General features: G+C 46.2%; 1 protein-coding gene across 4 annotated transcripts in view; it reads right to left on the bottom strand.

Moving 5' to 3' along the window:
- DCC (DCC netrin 1 receptor) overlaps positions 1-21,550 on the bottom strand; it is a 1,057,140-nt gene that overhangs the window by 302,178 nt on the left and 733,412 nt on the right. For all 4 annotated transcript variants that reach the window (XM_069219408.1, XM_069219414.1, XM_069219423.1 and 1 more), the window contains exon 8: positions 14,078-14,234. In XM_069219408.1, the coding sequence (XP_069075509.1) occupies positions 14,078-14,234 (157 nt within the window). The remainder of the gene's footprint in view (positions 1-14,077; positions 14,235-21,550) is intronic.

The raw sequence follows: 21,550 nt of genomic DNA, 5'->3' as shown, positions 1-21,550 counted from the left end.
TGTAAATTAAATACTACTAGTGGGCCTGCAGCGCTGCTTGCGCCACCCACTGAAGTAGACTTTCAAACCTGTCTCAGGCCTGCTAGCGCAGGGCCTGTGTGCGCAGTTTTCTGCCACAGGGACCTGGCATCTAAATTTACTTGCCAGGCCCAGGACTCCCCTTTTACTACATGTAAGTCACCCCTAAAGTACGCCCTGTGGGCAGGGTGCCATGTATGTAGAAAGGCAGGACATGTGCCATATTGCATGGCCTGTCCTGGTAGTGACAAACAGCCTAACTTGGTGTCTCACTGCTGTGAGTGCTGCCTTCTCATAGGATTGCATTAGAAATGCCCTGCCTTATGTGTAGGGGTATTGTCTGATTTATGAGGGCTAGCGTAGGCGTGTTTGGTATGGTTGTGATGGTGATAATAAATACTGCTTACTGGTGTGGGTGTATTTTTTATTACTATCACAGAAATGCCACTTCTAGAAAGTGCGCATTTATCTGTGCTTATGATTCTGGTGTTTTGCAGCTTGACTCCAATCCACGTCTGGGCAGAGTGACAGTTGGGGCTTTGTGCATACTTTTCAGACAGCCTGTACACAGGGAGGGTGGAGGTGTCACTGAGGTGCATCTACATACTGAATAGTCTTCCTGGGCTGAGAGAAGGGAGAGGCGGGGCACACCTACATTTGTAAAGGCTGTGCCCTGGCCTCACACAATAGGGTCGTTAACCCCCCACTGATGTTTGGAGCCTGTGCTGAAAGGAGAGAGGGGGCACTCCCAGAACCAGTTGTAACTGGCTGGAACCTCCTCTCCCTGTCATTGTAAAACACTGTAACAAAAGGACTATAAGTACAGGGGAATTTTCCCCACAATTTGAACATCCTTAGAACTTGAAACTGGACACAGAACGCTGATGAATGGACTCACCAGGAAACCGCCATGGACTGCTGCTGCTGTGCTAACCTGTGACCTGCCTGGTCACTAGGAGGAACTGCCACCATCTGCACCCCTTGTGCTGGCCTGTAGCTGGGCCCACCAGCCCTGTGCTCCTTCTTGTTTAGTTGTTCCCAGGGGCAGGGTGCTGTGGCCCCTGACCCCTGCAACGATCTTTTACATCCTTGCCCAGGATGCTTTAAGAGAAAAAGGCATTATTTTTCAGGGTTGAAGTTGCTGCGGTGCTATCGCGCTTTAAAAGCGCTTTTCTTGGACTACAGGAAATCACCGCCGCAGCCCGGGCTTTTAATGGTGCCCTCGCGCTGTCTGGAGCGCGTTTCTGCTACAAAGAAAATCACCGCCGCAACCCGGGCTTAGGGGAGGCCCTTTGCGTCCTCTCCAGCACTTTTGTGTGGTGCAGAATCACCGCCGCGGCCCGGGCGCCGCATCGAGAACGGTCGCAAGGACCGCGCTGCTCATTGTGCCCCCGGGGCACTTGCCGGAGTCACAAAGAGGAGCAGGGCCGCTCCTGTCGTGCTCCCGGGGGACGCGCGCTCTACGGAGCGCCCCCGGGGCACACGCCGGCACCAGCTTCCAAAACTGCCTCCCTCGTGGACGAGGGACGGCAGGGGAGCGGTCCGTGCACCAGACCGGGTGCAGCTGCCGCAGGAAGCCGGCGAGGGACCTCAACGGAGGTCCCTGCCTCTGATACTTCCTTTTGGGGCAGCCGCACCGCGGACAAGGGCGGCTGCCCCCTGGCACGCAGGACACGGGGAGGAACGGGAGTTCCCTTCTCCCCGGTCACTGCCCTAGGGGCGCGATCGCCCCCTCCACCCTTTAAACTTATTGGGCGACCTGGGCCCCCCTCAGGAGGGCCGGTGGAGGTCCAGGGGGGGCCCCAGTGATCACGGGTCCCAGAAGGGGCCCGTCAAGAAGTCAGAGAGGGTGCGTGCCGCCCCTCTCGGACTGCCAAGTCTAGGGAGGCCCCCGTTTTGCGCAGAAGAGCGCCGGGGGCCCCATTATTCGTTTTGGGCACTGGAGGTGCCTTTTCATCATTTTTCAGGTACTTTAAAACGGACTAATGTAACGTTGATTTAAAGTTCTTTTTACAGACTTTGTAATTATGTTATATTGCCTGCCTGTCCTATGATGTGTTTACATATGTGTGCACATGTTCCTTTTATGGGCATGACTTGCTAATATGTTTGCTTAACTTGCCATAGGTTTTCTAATGTTCCTACTATGGGCGTTTTATGATATGCTTATGACAAGTGTTCTAATGTGATAACGTGTTTCCTGACTACTGCTTATGTTGCAGAATACTGAGTAACCTGTGTGTTATGTGTGACTACTGCTAGTTTGCAGAGTAATTAATGTGTAACGTGTTCTGACAACTGCTAAGGTAGCAGGATAGTACTGTTATGTGATGTTGGTCTAATAATTACGTTGTGTACAATACAGTGTATTTTTATATAATCTGGTGTTGTGTTTCCTTTGTGGTGGGGATATTGCGTCACATGTATGTGTGTGTTGTGCAAACGCTTTACGCATTGCCTCCGGGTTAAGCCTGACTGCTCGTGCCAAGCTACCAAGGGGGTGAGCAGGGGTTATCTTGGACGTGTAACTCCCTTGCCCTGACTAGAGTGGGTAAGTTCTGCCTGGCTGAGGTACATACCCTAGCCAACCAGAAACCCCATTTCTAACATTGGAAGTCAGCGGTGAGGATAGGACTTGCGCTTGCACAATACCATTGTGACTCATTATTTCACTACAAGGATTGCGTTTAGATCATCACATGTTTGGCTTCTCTTAACTTTCTCTCTTTGGTCATTTTTCCTGTTTTCAGTTCTCACGCTTGGGTACTGTGATTGTCACAGTTGAGTTATTTGTACCTTTTCAAGATGGGGCTTACCTTTGATTTAGAGGACCTGCCGTTTTATACGCAGGGGGAATTAGAGGGGTTCTGTAGAGAGAGAGGGCTGCCTTTAGAAGGGGACCTCAGGAGATCTCTGAATTTCTTTGAAAGGTTTGTGACATTTACCCAGGGAGGGAGTGTGCGTAGGGGGTACCCAGAGGATCCTGAGTGTAGCGAGGGTTCCCAATGGGAGGGCTCCCAGACCTCATCCCTAGAGAGTGGTAGAGAGACTGATCAGGAGGGTGAGAATGACCGGTTGGGGACGCCAGTTGACAGGGAAGGCCCCAGTGATAGGGAGTCCCTTGCTGGGTCCAGTGTAAGAAGCAGGGCTACCTCTCATTCCATGACGCCTGATGAGCTAAGAGATAGGCGGGAAGAGAGGGACCTGAAGTTGCAGTTAGCGCGCCTAGCTGTTGAGGAGAGAAGGGCTGAGGTAGAGAAGGCCTTAGTACAGGAGAGAATGGCAGAGGCAGAGAGGGCCTTTGCCAGAGAAAGACTCGCTCTAGAGCGCAGTCTGAAGGTTCTGGACTCACCAGCGTTGCAGGTGGAGTCCAGTGGTGGCAGCAATGTACAGTGCTGTAGCAAAGATGTTCCTCACATACCCATAGATCTGGTACCTAGGTTCCAAGAGGGGGGTGACATACGTCAGTGGTTAAAGGAATATGAGAGGGCTCTGGTAGAGCGCAGGATCCCTGAGAAGGATTGGGGAACTGGCCTAGGGAGTTTTATTCCTGAGGAGGGGAGGGATGCCCTACTGACTCTAGAAGAGAGTGACAGGGAGGGGTACTCCGCTGTGAAGAACGCACTGATTGTGAAGTATGGTTTTTCCCCTGAGGAATACAGAAAAAGGTTTAGGGGTGGTAAGAAACTGTCCCACCAGTCTTGGGAGGAGTTTGTGGAGGATTGCTGCATTGCACTAGATGGATGGGTGAAGGGTAGCACAGTAAACAATTTTGAAGGGCTGTTTAATCTGATTCTCAGAGAGCACCTGTTTCGTTGTTGTTTTTCAGAGTTACGCCAACACTTGTCAGTGTGTGAGCTCTCTGACCCCAGGGAGCTCGCAAAGGAGGCAGACTTCTGGTTGCGTACCAGAGGGTCTGGTGTGACATTAGGGGGTGTTCCTAATGAGAGTGGTCTAGGTGTTTCCCAACAAGGTGTGGTGGGAAAGGAATGGAGTGTCCCAGGTAGGTCCCAGTGGACTGGGATGGGTGAGGGACCCCATGTCCCGTCTCTGAGGAGAGGGAATGGGGCTGGGCTGAGGCCCAAGGTGCCCAAGATACCGTCCCAGGCCCCTGAAGGTTCCATGAGTGAACGCCAGGAGGTGAGCCTAACCTGTGCCGTAGGGCCAGCTGTTCAGAAGGATCCCATTTTGTCATTAGGACTTAGGCGGGTGGCTGGTGATAGCGTTCCGCCGGTCCTGGTGTCTGGTAGTCTCGCTCTACAGCGGAGGAGGCGGAAATCCAGGCATAGGGTTGAGAGGGGGCTGCGGGCCCCAGTGGAGAACCTGGAGGGTCAGGGGTCAGCTCTGAGTGCAGAGCCCCCCAGGAATGACCTTGGTGAGACCATTTCTGGGCTGGGGGGAATCCAGACTCTGTCCGATGGGCAGAGGTCAGGAGACCTGCGCCAGCCAGACTCTTGTGTGGCCCTTGGGGAAAGTGTTTCCCTGATGGGGGGTAGGTGTGCCCCCCAGGAAGTCCTGGTGCGCCAGGCAATGATTCAACCGCAGGGTGGTGACTCTGGGTTGGATGATCAGGTTCAGGGGGTAAACTCTGACCTGATGGGGAGTACGTGTGCTCCCCAGGAAGTCCTGGTGCGCCAGGCAGTGGTTCAACCGCAGGGTAGTGACTCTGGGTTGGATTGCCAGATTCAGGGGGTAAGCTCTGATCTGGTAGGGGGTAGGTGTGCTCCCAAGGAAGTCCTGGTTCGCTGGGCAATGGTCCAGTCTAAGGGTGTCGTCCCTGGACTAGATAGACAGGTTCAGGGGGTAAACTCTGACCTGGTTGGGGGGGCGGTTAGTGTGCTCACCCCCCTGTGTGAAACTTCTGGTGGCTTCTCCCGAGGTGGGGAGATGCAGGACTCTGGAAGTGGGGGTCAGGGAGGGGGAAGCCCGCCCTGGACCCCGGTGCAACCCAAGGGTGTCGTCCCTAGGTTGGGTGGTCAGTCGCCAGGTAGTGATCCTGGGCTGGCGAGAAAGTTGTGCAGGGCTGCTGTACCCAGCACCCTGGCAAGTGTGGATTCTGGTGATACCCCTCCTAGGAGAGGAGGGCGGGATCCTAGAAGGAGGGGTAGAGGGAGGAGAGCCTCGCCTCTAGCCCCTGTAGAACCTATGGGTGCGGACCCTAGGTTGGTGGATCAGTGGCAGGGTAGAGCCCCTGAACTGATCGGAAATAGAGTGGAGACAGGTTGCTTTGCACCTGGGGCTACCGCCCCCCACTCATTATGGTTTCAGAGACCAGAGGCTCCTAGATGGCCTGGGGCCTGGTTCTGGCCATTGGCAGCTAGAGAATCCCCGTGGGTTGGTCTAGGCTGCCTGGGACGCATTGACAGAGAGATCCCAGTGGAGTCAGGAAGGCGTAGAACTGGAACATGCCCCTGCTGTTGTGGGCCTGGGTCCTTGTTCTATCGCCCCAATCAGGAAAGTACATCAAGGTATTGATTGTTCTCCCCTGGATTTTGGCTGGTAGGGGGTTGTGTTGGACTTTTGGCCATACGCATGGTCATCCCTAGTCTTTTTGCCTCCTTCCTCCTGGTTTTTCTGACCTTTCGCTGTTGGCTCTAGGACTCTGAGCACTTTATCACTGCTGACCAGTGTTAAAGTGCAGGTGCTCTCCCATCTAAAGTTGGTATGATTGGCTTATACCTGATTGGCATATTTAATTTACCTATAAGTCCCTTGTACAGTGGTATCTCTATACCCAGGGCCTGTAAATTAAATACTACTAGTGGGCCTGCAGCGCTGCTTGCGCCACCCACTGAAGTAGACTTTCAAACCTGTCTCAGGCCTGCTAGCGCAGGGCCTGTGTGCGCAGTTTTCTGCCACAGGGACCTGGCATCTAAATTTACTTGCCAGGCCCAGGACTCCCCTTTTACTACATGTAAGTCACCCCTAAAGTACGCCCTGTGGGCAGGGTGCCATGTATGTAGAAAGGCAGGACATGTGCCATATTGCATGGCCTGTCCTGGTAGTGACAAACAGCCTAACTTGGTGTCTCACTGCTGTGAGTGCTGCCTTCTCATAGGATTGCATTAGAAATGCCCTGCCTTATGTGTAGGGGTATTGTCTGATTTATGAGGGCTAGCGTAGGCGTGTTTGGTATGGTTGTGATGGTGATAATAAATACTGCTTACTGGTGTGGGTGTATTTTTTATTACTATCACAGAAATGCCACTTCTAGAAAGTGCGCATTTATCTGTGCTTATGATTCTGGTGTTTTGCAGCTTGACTCCAATCCACGTCTGGGCAGAGTGACAGTTGGGGCTTTGTGCATACTTTTCAGACAGCCTGTACACAGGGAGGGTGGAGGTGTCACTGAGGTGCATCTACATACTGAATAGTCTTCCTGGGCTGAGAGAAGGGAGAGGCGGGGCACACCTACATTTGTAAAGGCTGTGCCCTGGCCTCACACAATAGGGTCGTTAACCCCCCACTGATGTTTGGAGCCTGTGCTGAAAGGAGAGAGGGGGCACTCCCAGAACCAGTTGTAACTGGCTGGAACCTCCTCTCCCTGTCATTGTAAAACACTGTAACAAAAGGACTATAAGTACAGGGGAATTTTCCCCACAATTTGAACATCCTTAGAACTTGAAACTGGACACAGAACGCTGATGAATGGACTCACCAGGAAACCGCCATGGACTGCTGCTGCTGTGCTAACCTGTGACCTGCCTGGTCACTAGGAGGAACTGCCACCATCTGCACCCCTTGTGCTGGCCTGTAGCTGGGCCCACCAGCCCTGTGCTCCTTCTTGTTTAGTTGTTCCCAGGGGCAGGGTGCTGTGGCCCCTGACCCCTGCCACGATCTTTTACATCCTTGCCCAGGATGCTTTAAGAGAAAAAGGCATTATTTTTCAGGGTTGAAGTTGCTGCGGTGCTATCGCGCTTTAAAAGCGCTTTTCTTGGACTACAGGAAATCACCGCCGCAGCCCGGGCTTTTAATGGTGCCCTCGCGCTGTCTGGAGCGCGTTTCTGCTACAAAGAAAATCACCGCCGCAACCCGGGCTTAGGGGAGGCCCTTTGCGTCCTCTCCAGCACTTTTGTGTGGTGCAGAATCACCGCCGCGGCCCGGGCGCCGCATCGAGAACGGTCGCAAGGACCGCGCTGCTCATTGTGCCCCCGGGGCACTTGCCGGAGTCACAAAGAGGAGCAGGGCCGCTCCTGTCGTGCTCCCGGGGGACGCGCGCTCTACGGAGCGCCCCCGGGGCACACGCCGGCACCAGCTTCCAAAACTGCCTCCCTCGTGGACGAGGGACGGCAGGGGAGCGGTCCGTGCACCAGACCGGGTGCAGCTGCCGCAGGAAGCCGGCGAGGGACCTCAACGGAGGTCCCTGCCTCTGATACTTCCTTTTGGGGCAGCCGCACCGCGGACAAGGGCGGCTGCCCCCTGGCACGCAGGACACGGGGAGGAACGGGAGTTCCCTTCTCCCCGGTCACTGCCCTAGGGGCGCGATCGCCCCCTCCACCCTTTAAACTTATTGGGCGACCTGGGCCCCCCTCAGGAGGGCCGGTGGAGGTCCAGGGGGGGCCCCAGTGATCACGGGTCCCAGAAGGGGCCCGTCAAGAAGTCAGAGAGGGTGCGTGCCGCCCCTCTCGGACTGCCAAGTCTAGGGAGGCCCCCGTTTTGCGCAGAAGAGCGCCGGGGGCCCCATTATTCGTTTTGGGCACTGGAGGTGCCTTTTCATCATTTTTCAGGTACTTTAAAACGGACTAATGTAACGTTGATTTAAAGTTCTTTTTACAGACTTTGTAATTATGTTATATTGCCTGCCTGTCCTATGATGTGTTTACATATGTGTGCACATGTTCCTTTTATGGGCATGACTTGCTAATATGTTTGCTTAACTTGCCATAGGTTTTCTAATGTTCCTACTATGGGCGTTTTATGATATGCTTATGACAAGTGTTCTAATGTGATAACGTGTTTCCTGACTACTGCTTATGTTGCAGAATACTGAGTAACCTGTGTGTTATGTGTGACTACTGCTAGTTTGCAGAGTAATTAATGTGTAACGTGTTCTGACAACTGCTAAGGTAGCAGGATAGTACTGTTATGTGATGTTGGTCTAATAATTACGTTGTGTACAATACAGTGTATTTTTATATAATCTGGTGTTGTGTTTCCTTTGTGGTGGGGATATTGCGTCACATGTATGTGTGTGTTGTGCAAACGCTTTACGCATTGCCTCCGGGTTAAGCCTGACTGCTCGTGCCAAGCTACCAAGGGGGTGAGCAGGGGTTATCTTGGACGTGTAACTCCCTTGCCCTGACTAGAGTGGGTAAGTTCTGCCTGGCTGAGGTACATACCCTAGCCAACCAGAAACCCCATTTCTAACAACGGGCATATACCCAACTGATGTATTCAATTTACATATACGTCCCTGGTAAAGTGCACTGCATGTGCCCAGGGCCCAAACCATCAATGCTACTAGTGGGCCTACACCACTGATTGGGCCACCCACATAGGTAGTGCTTTGAACATGTCTCAGGCATGCCACTAGAGAGCCTGTGTGTGCAGTTTTTGAACTGCCATGTCGACCTGGCAAAGTGAACCTTTTGCCAGGTTCAAACCTTCCTTTGTAATAGATATGTCTCCCCTAAGGTTGGCCCTAGAATGCCCCAGGGGCAGGGTGCAGTGTAGTGAAAAAGTTGTACATGTACTTTGAAGTTTTAACTGTCCTGGTAGTGAAAAATTCTAAAGTTCATTTTCCACTACTGCAATGCCTATCTCTCCAATAGGTTAACTTTGGATTTAACTTATGATATCTTATAAAGGTAATTCACAATCTGGAAGAGATAAACTTGTTGAATTAAGTGTCTCCGGAATCACAATTGAAAAACCTCACTTATAGTGAAGTCAGATTTTAAATTGCAGTTCTGAAAATGCCACTTTTAGAAAGTTGCTATTTTCTTACTTACTTTGGCCATTTGGTGCCTGCTGCCTGTCTCTGCTCACAAGTCTGAGGTGGGGTGACAGCTGGGCTTTGTGCATTCCTCTTCGACAGCCACTCACCATAGTAGCTTATGTGTGGCCTGATTGCTTGGCAAGATGGGAGGGAGGAGCTAGACTTGGCCTCACTTACACCCAAAGAGATTATGTCCTGTTCACACACAGAGAGCTGTATTATCCCCTGTAGTTAGTCTGGAGCCAGGCCAGGAAGGGCAGGGACTCTGTACACTTCAGAGGCATATCTTTAAATTTTCCCCCATTACAAAGGCCGAACTGGATAAAAGTACTGGTCCTCTGACACCACCACTTCAGTTCACTTCTGGACCTGTGGATACTCTGCCAGGAAGAAGGACTGCTGTGGTGCTGAAGGCCTGCCACTCTACTGGACTGCAGTTTGCTGGACTCCTGAGCTGCTGTGCTGACCAGTGCTTGCTTCCGTGTTGCTTGGGAGTAAGAAGGACTGGACCTGAATCTCTCCAACCCAGAACCCAGAGTGACTCCTAGGGCTAGTCGGCTGGCCTCCTGATCTGAAGTCTCCGGGACATAACATTCTAACCACCTTGCCCCTGTAACTGGACTCTGCCATCTGTAAGTCTGTCCTGTCAAGTGGTGCCACCCCAGTCCTGTACCCCTGGAAGTTGACTTAAAGTGTTTGCTCTAGCGGAACCAACACAGTCTCTGATGCTTTGGCAGAATCAATGCATCACTGCTGTTGCACTGGCAACATTGACACATTGTCTTTGGAACCAACACAGTGGCACTATCTTTGGTGCAAAGTCCCCACATCCCTTTGATAACAGCCTTGACAACAATACCAACACTTCGCATTGCAACCTCAGCACCAATCAAAATCAATGCCTCGATGTTGACGCATCCGGAACCTGCACCAAACTCCACTGCATGTCAACACTGATGCATTGCCATATCTGCGTAGGGAACTTTGACACATTTCCTTGACTGCGTGGGAAAAGTTAATGCATCTCCTTGACTGCATTTTTCGGAACCAACACAATGACCCACCACCAGAATTTAAGGTAGTTTGCGCTCCATTGCAATTGGCCTGAACCTTTGACCTTGTTCTGGTCTGGTGTGATCAGATGCCCCCAGTTGCATTTTTGACTTCAAAGCACTGTTTACAGTTTATTCTTTACCAAATTCATAACTCAAGTTCTACTGATTGGATTTTTGTCATTTTCAGTCTTGCTTTATTAATTAAATTAATTTCTACTTTCCTATACTGATGTGGGATCCTTCTTGTGTGGAGTTTTTACTGTTTTACTGTTTGAAGTGTTGCTCAGACACTTTACATTGCCATTAAGTTAAGCCTAACTGCTCTGTGCCAAGCTACCGGAGGGTGAGCTCAGGTTAATCTGGGGTTTGCTAGTGCCTTAGCTTGACAAGAATGGTGGTTGCTGCTGGACCATGGCTCACGCCTCAGTCAACCAACAACCCAATTTCTCACTTAAAACAAGACAACAGTGTCATGTCTGTGATAAAGACTCTGGAAAGCCTAAGATAGTCTGAATAAACCTGTAATTTTGAAAAATTAAAATAGATAGACCCTTATACCATGAACCACTCAAACAAGACAAGTTGGCATGGACAAAGCTAGCACTGGCGTTTTCTTCTCGAGGGCAGGGGAGTGTTGCCCCCCTGCCCGCTGCAAGCCACACAGGAAAAAATGTAATGGCAATTAAAAGATTTCATTGTTATTTTATTTCTTCCAGCACAGCCAGCCCAGAGACATGCTGGACGCGTTCTCTGCTGCCGGAAGCAGAGAAATGCTTCTGTTTTCAGCAGCAGAGGACTGGAGAAGTGCCTGGACTGGATAATCCAAAGTGGGCATGTCACTTTGGCCAGCTGCTTTGCACTAGTCAAAGTGAAATGGGCAGTTTGAAGCGCTCCATCCAGCTGTCATAAGATAGCTGGGTGGAGACCAAGCACAGGCCTCTAGGGCCTGAAGAAGTATCCAGCCCGGCTGCTCCATCCAATCCAGGCACTGTTCTCATGCTGGTTAACAGCATTAGAGCAGCATCTGGATTGGTTAAGGGAGCTCTTCCTCTCTCAGAGAGCAGAAAAACACAGAGGAGGACATGCAGCCCGTGGGAAAGTGCCTTTTTTCAATGTGTAACCTGTGTGTGTGTAAATGTAAATGTAAATTTAGTGTTTGTGTTTATTTTATTGTTAGTATTATTTCGGCTTTTAGAGGGAGGGGTGGTTTACTTTGAGATTTTGGAAGGAGGGGATGTTTCATTTTTTTTGCAAAGTGGTGGGGCACCTCACTCGCCCCACCACTTTCAAAGGGCACAATCCGCTGCTGAAGGCAATTAAGTTGGCTATGTGCAAATTGTAGTAATAAGACCGTGGTTCCTGCCAATTAGACTTGGAATATTTACAAAGGAAACAGTAAATGTCATAACACAAACAATCCTTCAAAAAACAAATTCTCTGGCCGCAAGATGGGTTTAATTCAACTGGCCTAAATAAAATAAGCATTGGGTGCGCAAGTGCTTCACACAATAAGTTATCACAGTAAAACATGTGAGGTAAAACACAGGGAAACAAAATCAGACTTATGACCAAACTAGTCAAAAGGCTGTCTCCTAAAAAATAGGAAGTTAAGACATCAAGTAACATCTTCATATGTGGAATGTGAGAAGATGGTGCACAGCACGCAATTGACTTGTAACCCCTCTTGTACACTTTTTTAAAATAAGGTCCTCATTTTCAGTAAGCTGAAAAGCGCACACATATTTTGTAGTTGATATTTAGTGCTGAATTTAAATTGCTTTCATCTCCAAGTCATAAAACAATGAACTTCGGCAGGCAATCGCAACTTGCATTTAACAAGATTAAATTTTTTTCATTCAACAAATTCCATAATCAGTAAGTAAAACAATTGCTCTTCGGCTTCAAAATTATGATTTGACATAAAACTGTCACTTCATTTTAAATCTAAACACCAAATACGATTTGATACAAAGAAATAAGCACATGCTTCTTAGCACAGACACATTTTGCGCACCATTGTAATGGACTGCAACAACAAGTGGCCAGCTCAATTCCATGGCATGCACAAACATTTGTGAGGGACATACCTTTCCAGATTAGTTTACCCAGGGCCGGACAAGCCTTTTATTTCACCAGAAAGAGATTACCTAAATAATTATATAGTGGTAGAAATCGTTTGTATGAAACAGAATCAATCAAAGTTTGAGTGAGAATGTTCAATCAAAGAAAAGATATTCAATCAAAAAGGATATTGATCTGGCAAGCAAAGAGAAATAGGTGTACACACAATCACTTCAGGTAATTCAAATGTATTCAATGTCCATGTGTGTGTTATTTAGGGTACAACAATAGTAAAACCCAACATATAAATCAATCTTGTGTAGTGGATTAAAGTTCATATGAAAGTCTCATAGATTAATGCATGAAAGTCCACTCTCGGATTAGCTGGGATCCATTTGTTTGTGTAGATTTTTGAATCCATGTGTACAGTAGTTCACAAGTGAGAAGTGGAACGGCGTCGACATAGATCATAAGTATGAGAGACCATCTTCAGGACTAGCAATATAAGAAGGGATTCATGATTACTTGAGTAGCTACAAAGCTAATGAGATACTAATGTAAAAAGAACAATAAGCATATGCTAGGGTACGCCTATCCATGAAAAATGTGCCCAGGAGATACATTGGTGAATCGCACACGTGCCTCACTGCAAAACAAGCTCTGAGTGAGGAAGCTAAAACATGGTAATGACTTTTGAGGCCCAAATGTTGATGCTGTTCTACTTCTTACTTGTGAACTACTGTATGTCCTCACTGAGGAATATATAAACACATTGATCCCAGCTACTCAGAGAGAGTGGACTTTCATGCATTCATCTATGAGATTTACCTAGAAATTTTAATCTAATACACACGCTTAATGTATTTTGGGTTTTATTATTGTTATACCCTAACTAATACCCACAAAGAATATTATTTTGGAATTACCTGATGCAATTTTTTGTACGCCTGATTCTCTTTGCTTGACAGATTAATATCCTTCATGATTGAATACCTTTTCTTTGATTGAACATCCTTACTCAAACTTTTATTAATTATGTTTCATGCAATTGATACCTACCACTAAACAATTTCATAAGTAATCCCCTTTTGAGCACCTTACCTTATAGTTGTAAATACCCGGGCTTCAGAGGGGTTATTGGGTTACCCATCCCGTTGACATTACTTTTATTAAACCAGGCATTTCCCCAGTAGGCGGGAGCCAGTACCTAATTTGAGCCAGGGGTTTCCAGTGCTCAACACCGGCAATTTATTGTCAACACCAGCACTTATGGCAGTCTGCCAAATGGTGAAACTGTTTGTCTAATTTGGAGATGAACACAACAACATTAGTTTATTATTTAAATATACATTAAAAACGATTAATACCTGCCACCCAAGCCATTTTTATAGCTTTAGGGGCCTGGAATAGTCTGAATTGTCACAAGTGTAAGAGTATGACAGTAGTTCGTTTTGCAATGGTCATTGGCATCGCTGGCCGGGCAATGGGCAGTACAAGGTGCAGTGGCCTCCTGACAAGTGCCCTGGCATGTTTATTTTCTTTACAAATTAAGTACTGTCTGGTGCCCTTGGAGGACTTGTTTTGAAAGCCCAGGGGGTGCTTCAGTGCATCTGCTACTTTCTCCAGTTCCCCAAGGTTGATTGAAGCAAGCACCAGGAAACATCATGAAAGAGCGAAAATGGGAGTGGGAAGAGAAGGTAGAGAGAAAGTTATTAGAGAGGGAGAAGAAGGGGGAGAGAGGATTGATGGATGGAAAGAGAAGAAGGGAGCAGCTGGATTGAGCATTTTTGCAAGGGCTATTTCTGGTTCCCCATTCTGGCCCTGAGTTTCCCCTCTGAATAATGGGTAGGTCATAGTTGGATCTGATATGGAATTGACTGCCATTGTTCAAGATAATAATTTGTTATTTCAGTATTGTACTATCCAAATGAGCTCAATGGCAGTTACAGTAAGTGTAAAGGCGTGAAGCAATTACATAGGATGGAGCATGCCTTTGCAGACTTACCTGTTGGCACCGTCTCTGGAGAAGAATACAGTGTACACCTGAATATTTCCTTTGGTTTCTGCAGGCGGCCGCCAGCTGAGACGCACAAACCGGCTTGAGACCAAGACAGGGACCACATCTCGGGGAGCAGAGGGAAGGACACTGGAGCTGGGGAGAGCTGGAGGGCAAGGAGAGGAATACATCAGAGAGGTGGGCGACACAAAGGTATCCGGGCTAGTGGGTGGTAGGGAAGGAAATATGGCTACAGTGGAAACATTGGGCAAGATGACATGGCGACAGGCAGGAATAAGTAAATAAAGAGAGAACAGTATTGAAATTAAATTGTCTAACCAGATGTGTAATTATTAGCATTCTGTTAAGAAAACATAATGGGGTACACTGTTCATTTAAATGAAATTGAAAGTAACAATTAATGCCACTGTGAAGCCAGTATATTACACACACACACATATATATATATATATATCGATATATATATATATATATATATATATATATATATATATATATATATATATATATATATACTATTTTTCTTGATGTGCTGCAGAAATTAATCACTTAATAATGATTGATTTTTTTATATTCCATTTTCTTCCAAGACATTCAACCATGATTCTCAACCTTAGGTTGCTCAGTTATATTGCAAATGCAGAATACCGTTAGAGATAAGGAGAAACTGTAAACTGGATCGATGGGGCCGAGTCACAAAAGTTTTTTTTTTTTGTTTTTACTAATCTTTGTTAGTGCACATCCAAAGGAAAAGCACAATTTACCCATGCCCTAATAAACAAAATACCTGATCTCATGGAAAAAGGTGTTAGGCTTATCGTATTCTGTTCACACACCCATTTAACACTTACTCCCCTTCAGGCATGACCGGGACAGGGACAAACTTTAGGATATCACTCCTTCAGAGAGTTATGTGACATGACATCTAGCTGACTCCCCATTCCCTTAGGGAAGTCCTGAACTAGTGCCTGGATGCACAATTTAGACCGAGATGTCCCTACCAGCATTGTAGCCCAATGTAATCTATTACTGAGATATACAATGAGCAGCGGAATGGAAACTTGTGTTCTATACACTGCGTAGGGTAGTAATGGAAGGAAAAGACATTTACATGCACAGGTCCTTAAAAGCCACTGTGAGCTTCAGCTCCTCGTAAATGTCCCACACGAGTACAGTCACATCACTTGCCTAGCGGTAAATGTGCCAGCATTCATCAGTATACACACCTACACTAGAGTGGTAGAAACTAAGCACTGAATAAACCTCTCGAAGCTCACTGCTGGAGGATCTCACCACTCAGTGCTTCTAGGCACTGTGTGGAATATATGCACGGGATATGAACAATGCACTAGGGCCATACTGTTTCACCATGCCTAACCTCGGACAAATAGTATGTCATTATGGTCACAGCGCTATGGAATGAGGCGCTACATTGTGTTAGCAGCATGAGGTGAAAGCACTATACTGTGACAGCACTATGAGGTAACAACACTATGATATCACCCCTCCGCCCAGATTTAGCCCACCGTTTTCGTCTTTCATACATCTACTGGGGGGTGGAGGCCCTCTATGAGCTCCTATTGGGGGAGGGTGGTAGAGAGGGGCGGGTAGGGGGTTGGGACAAAGGCTCTCGGCACTAGAAGCTCCACAGGTCGAAGACTTGCTTCTGCATGCCCAAGCAGTCATTCTCTTTGAGTCATACTAAATTTCATCTTTGTGTAAAAATGTTCCAATATATGTATTGGGAACTGAAGCGCTCTCTTGATTCGCACTGGAAGAACAGCTGGATGTTTACATCTCGGTTTGGATAAGTAATACGTACCGTCTTCGCATGACAGCGGGGGGCAGCCTTTCTACCACAAATAAACAGTGAAGATGTTTTGATTCGAGGGCACTGTGTAAAACTGTATATCTTAGCACGAGGCATGTTGCTCAGTGAGTTGATTAAGCGCTGCCGACAAACACATGGAACTGAAGATAAGGTGTGAATCCCGGCAGGGTGTCCCTCCACCCTTACACTACACATATCAATAAACTCATGAGTAAGCCATCTCCAAGTCTGTAGAGACACGTATGGTCAGAAATAAAAATTTACGAATCGCGTTCGTTGCGAATTTTCGCGTGCAACTACGCAGGCTTGCAGTGTTTTCTTCTGTAAATTAGTCATCTTCGTTTTTTCCTGTGATGTTTACAGACCAACCCATGCAGACTCTTCACGGTATCTTTGTATTACAATAACTACAGACTTGTTTTAATGCAAGTGCGAGTCTAATGTGCGGGCATTGCTTTCTACAGTAGCCTAACGTTATTAATTCGTCTCAATTAAAGTGGCCAGCTTTTAAAAAGAGCAAGCCAAGTAATGCCCTGTTGCCAAATGTCTACCGTAAACAAACAACCGCTTTTATGTTTCCTCGAAAAGTAATTTTAGTGATAAGTGTCCAACTGCGCTTTAGGTCGAGTCACAATTCATTTCCTACAGTAATCAGGGATCCTCATTTTCCTTTTAGCTCTTCGTGGTGTCTCTCGGCATAAATCCCTGGCACTCCAGGCTCATTACCAGTCCGTGACCTTTGCTACCTAAGCAGAATATGAAAGATGCTTTAATGTGTTCATTGAGATGCAAAAATATCTAATCAGCCTCAGATACCAGGCAGTGGATGTTCTTATTTTCCTCCCAACACTCACTGCCCCCTCCCATGTTGACATTATGTACGAGGAGAGAAAGATGTGCTTTGGAAGATTGGAAACCAAATGTCTAATAGATTTAATACTGTTTGTCAGGTAAATGCATGTTGGGAGGAGCATCAGTTAAACAATGTTGCAAGTTCCCTGGCATTGAGCGCCATTTTGTGCCTAAGTTTATCATTATTGCTTGGCGTCCCTGGAGTACTTACAGGGAATTCAGCGGTCTGAGTTAATTAAAAACGAAATCTACTGTGATGAATGAGAAGGCATGAAGCAAAATGCATGGGATCCCTTAGGATTCCAGTGCTACCCTATTCTTTTACATTCGGAACCCTCCCGGATCCCACCTGAAACGTCCCCCCCGCACCTCACACACAGTATTAACTCTGCCACACCTCCTGTCTGGTAGAAACCCAAAGAGAGTTCTTTGTATTCAGCCCAGTTAACCAATACAGTTCTTTTGCACTTGACCTGAAATTTGCAGTAAGATGACAAAGGCTTTAAAACAGCATAAAACATACTACGTGCTTAAGTAGATGCCAAGGCACACATCGCATGCACTCCACACTCAAACCACAGACATATACACCAGCATTTTATAGAATGACACATACTTCCTTTACAAATACTGTTTGCCTCTCATCTCACATGCACTGATGTGAAAAAGAAAGTATATGCTTTAAGACTGTATGTGTTTACACAGTATATAACTGGCCTTCATCTTGGCCTCAATAAATCCTAACATATAAATCTAACATCGTTTAACAAATGTCAAACACAAACAGGATTCTATGTGTCATTATTTATTAAGCAACATAATCATCCAACTTGTAGAAGGCTTGTTTGAAACAGTAAGTGCACCCTTACTGCTTCCATATCAGTTAATGTATTCAGAATAAGGGGCTGATGGGGGTGTAACAAAGTCCCTGCAGCCCCTGTGGCAAAGGAGGGTCACCTACCCTGCTAGGGGTCCCCGCCATTCTAGATGCCCCCCCTTCAGCCCGAGACCAATTCATTTCTGTGAGATATGGAGACTCGGCGACTCCCATCGCATTCTGCACAGGGGCACCATCATTTTGCGCTAGTCCACAGGGGTGATAAGTGCACATAATTAGTTGAATATCAGGAAGTGCTACCACACTCGTATAGAGGTTTGGATTCAGTCCAACCTGGATCATTCAGATTTAGGGATAGCACATCATGTCTAGTAAAGAGATATTGGGGTGCTCCCTTTGGTCTAACTCCAAAACTGTGACTGATCAAAGGTGCATTGGCTTGCAAAGAACATTAAGTAAGGAACAGCGCATAAGAATAAATTGCAGTGACTTGCAGACAGCGTATCCGATTTTGTCCATAGGCAGCCCCTCCTTCTCTGAGATATTTTCAACCCAGTAAGTTCAGCCAGTGTGTTCACCAAGTCAAATCGACATGTGGCAATGGGACCGACTTCAAACATATCGTGCAGCCTTCTAGGACTGATGCAAACTGAGCTCCAGAAAATATGCAATGAGAATGTTGCTTTTTTTATTGGGCTAAGCTTCCACTCCAGGCATGCCTTGTCCAACCACTATGGGTCTGATTCACAAACAGATTTATGAGTTTGGAAAGTAGTCCTAGAAGTGTATTCTTGTATGTACTCTCGCTTGTCTATATGGCTAGGCCCAAAACTATCCAACTTCCTAGTAGGAAAAGTGTAAAGAAGACACAGGACTTTCTATTCGGACCAATTGTAAATGAATATTTCCTGAATATTGACATTTTATACCCATTCTGGACGTTTTGTGGCTAAGTCACAAAAGTATTCATAAGCTGATAAAATAAAGATGCAGGAGCACCACTTTAACACACTCCAAAATACTTTTATGAATAGGTTATTTTATGTCTCTGCCTTCCCAGATCCCAGTAGAAGATTAGGAAGATAACTGAAAATATTTCCACTGGTATAAGATGCAATTCTAACACCCTGACCCCTACTGGAGAATGAAAATAGGCTTTATAAAGACTTATCACATTTTCAACCTTGACTTACTGGTACCAAGTTATTTAAGTGTTTGCTTGCATATTATCATTGACATAGGCATTACCTTCTTCATCTCTAACACATGCATCCTGTTTGATATTTCTGGCACACCTCAGCAAATGTGTCAGTGAAAAACACAACGTGAGCTCCCTGCAACATTGAGCAGAGTTCAATAACTTTGTCACTTTTCTTATATTCTTAGCTTTCCAGTGACGTCCTTACTCCAAAATGTGAACTCATTTTTATGTCCTTTGAATCACTCAGCATATTTACCACCAGTGGCAAAACATTCTGCCATCTACAGTCTTTCAGAAAGAAGTAAATTCATCAAATAATAAGAAGATGGATTGAAATTCTAACTACAATCCTTGGTTTAGTCGGCAAAGCACAGGCCTAAATACGAGCTATTTAAAGAGTTAAAAATATCTGAAGTTATCTCAATCTCCTACTGTACACGACAGCAGATATTAACACAATCTCTGCATTTGAAGGGGAAATTGAAACCCACCTAAAGATAAATAATGATTTAATGCCTGCTTGATATCAATGGCATTTAGGAAGTTAACATGAATCTCTGGCAGCCTGTAATGGGCTCTTCATATGTGGTTCAAACGCAAACTCAGATTCAGATAAGGTTGTAAAATGATTAAATGGACTTGTTTCAACCAAGGATGCGCTGATGGAGTGATGATACTGTACGAAAAGAGTCAGATTTTTTTCAGCACGGATAAAAATGCTATATTTTTCACTCGCATAATGAGCATGTGTTTCGTTCAGGGATGTGTTTTTGGAAGTAAGGCCTGCGCGGCAAATCGTCAATCTTTTCAAGTGGCAACGTGGACCTCTTCTAAAAATAGATGAATGGGTTGCGTTCATCCACCCACACTAAAATCTTAGTTCAATAAACTGTTTGAAAAATGAAGAAATTCTGTACTTTCGCCTGACGGAAAATTACTAATCGCATATGTGCACCCTCAGTTTCTTCTCCCTCATGTAGTCGTTGCTATAGTTTTTGCATTTCAAGCGCACTGAGGTTGTGTCATTATTAGACGGAGAAGCACTTCACTCCTAACCCGCCAACCCATGCGAAAACAATTGCACACTTTGTCAATAATGATTTTCTTGGAAAAGATATATTTTTTAAGTGGTTTGCGTTCTGTGATTCTAAAAAATAGGCTTTTATCTCTCTATTAATATAGATATGCTCTTTCTGCAAAAAATGTAAATGAAATGAAATGTTCTGTGTTGCCCATAAAGCTTTTTGTAAGACTGAATTCACATGCAGTGAATGGGGCTCTGTCTTAGCAACGGTTCAAAAAGCCCCAGTATAAGGAGGGAAAATGGGAACCTTACTCACTCTTTGGGTAGTGATGGGGCTCTGTCTTAGCAACGGTTCCAAAAGCCCCAGTATAAGGAGGGAAAATGGGAACCTTACTCACTCTTTGGGTAGTGATGGGGCTCTGTCTTAGCAACGGTTCCAAAAGCCCTAGTATAAGGAGGGAAAATGGGAACCTTACTCACTCTTTGGGTAGTGATGGGGCTCTGTCTTAGCAACGGTTCAAAAAGCCCTAGTATAAGGAGGGAAAATGGGAACCTTTCTCACTCTTTGGGTAGTGATGGGGCTCTGTCTTAGCAACGGTTCCAAAAGCCCTAGTATAAGGAGGGAAAATGGGAACCTTTCTCACTCTTTGGGTAGTGATGGGGCTCTGTCTTAGCAACGGTTCCAAAAGCCCCAGTATAAGGAGGGAAAATGGGAACCTTTCTCACTCTTTGGGTAGTGATGGGGCTCTGTCTTAGCAACGGTTCCAAAAGCCCCAGTATAAGGAGGGAAAATGGGAACCTTACTCACTCTTTGGGTAGTGATGGGGCTCTGTCTTAGCAACGGTTCAAAAAGCCCCAGTATAAGGAGGGAAAATGGGAACCTTACTCACTCTTTGGGTAGTGATGGGGCTCTGTCTTAGCAACGGTTCCAAAAGCCCTAGTATAAGGAGGGAAAATGGGAACCTTTCTCACTCTTTGGGTAGTGATATACTGGACATCTAAAACCCATGGTCCAGTGCCATCATCCCTGTTGAACTATTGATACCTACGCCCTAGTTGATGGTTTTGGTAAATTATTTCTAATGCTAGTTATCAATTAGTCTAGTGAGTCGCCGCTTGCGGCACTAGCTGAAAAAGACTGAAGGCAGTATCCAACCACATTCACTCAAATATTTCAGATGGACTCTACTGCCATGTGAACTGTTGTGAATAGTATATCATTATCAATTGATTAAAAATGCAACAAGAAAGACCAACAATTACAAAAAATGTCTGTAGCCATATGTATAAAGATTGGAGTTGGTCAAACTAGTCACAAACTGCTTACTGACGTTTACCAAATCCTTTGTTTTTGTGAACCGACCTATGTCTTAATAAGTTGGTTCGCAAAACCCTGATGCGAAGGGGGTCGCAATGGGTCGTACATCATGAATATTAATGAGCTAGGTCACAAATTGTGATCCACTATGGATCGCTTCCATGATTGGGTTGTTAGCCTGCTGAGGTCCACAGACCACCATGTCTGTGACTGAATTTAAAATTAAGTGGTCTTTTTTTAATGCAGCTCGTTTTCCTTTAATTCTTTTTTTTATTAGAACAATGAAATGTTTACTTAACATTTTTAAAACAAGGCATTAATCACTGCTTACGTTTTAAAAATATTTTTCACAACATTTTCAAAGGTAGCCGGTAAAACATTAATGTTTTACGATGTG

Source organism: Pleurodeles waltl, chromosome 1_1, assembly GCF_031143425.1.
Source record: "Pleurodeles waltl isolate 20211129_DDA chromosome 1_1, aPleWal1.hap1.20221129, whole genome shotgun sequence".
NCBI classification, from domain to species: Eukaryota; Metazoa; Chordata; class Amphibia; order Caudata; family Salamandridae; genus Pleurodeles; species Pleurodeles waltl.
This window is presented reverse-complemented; position numbering and strand designations above follow the sequence as displayed.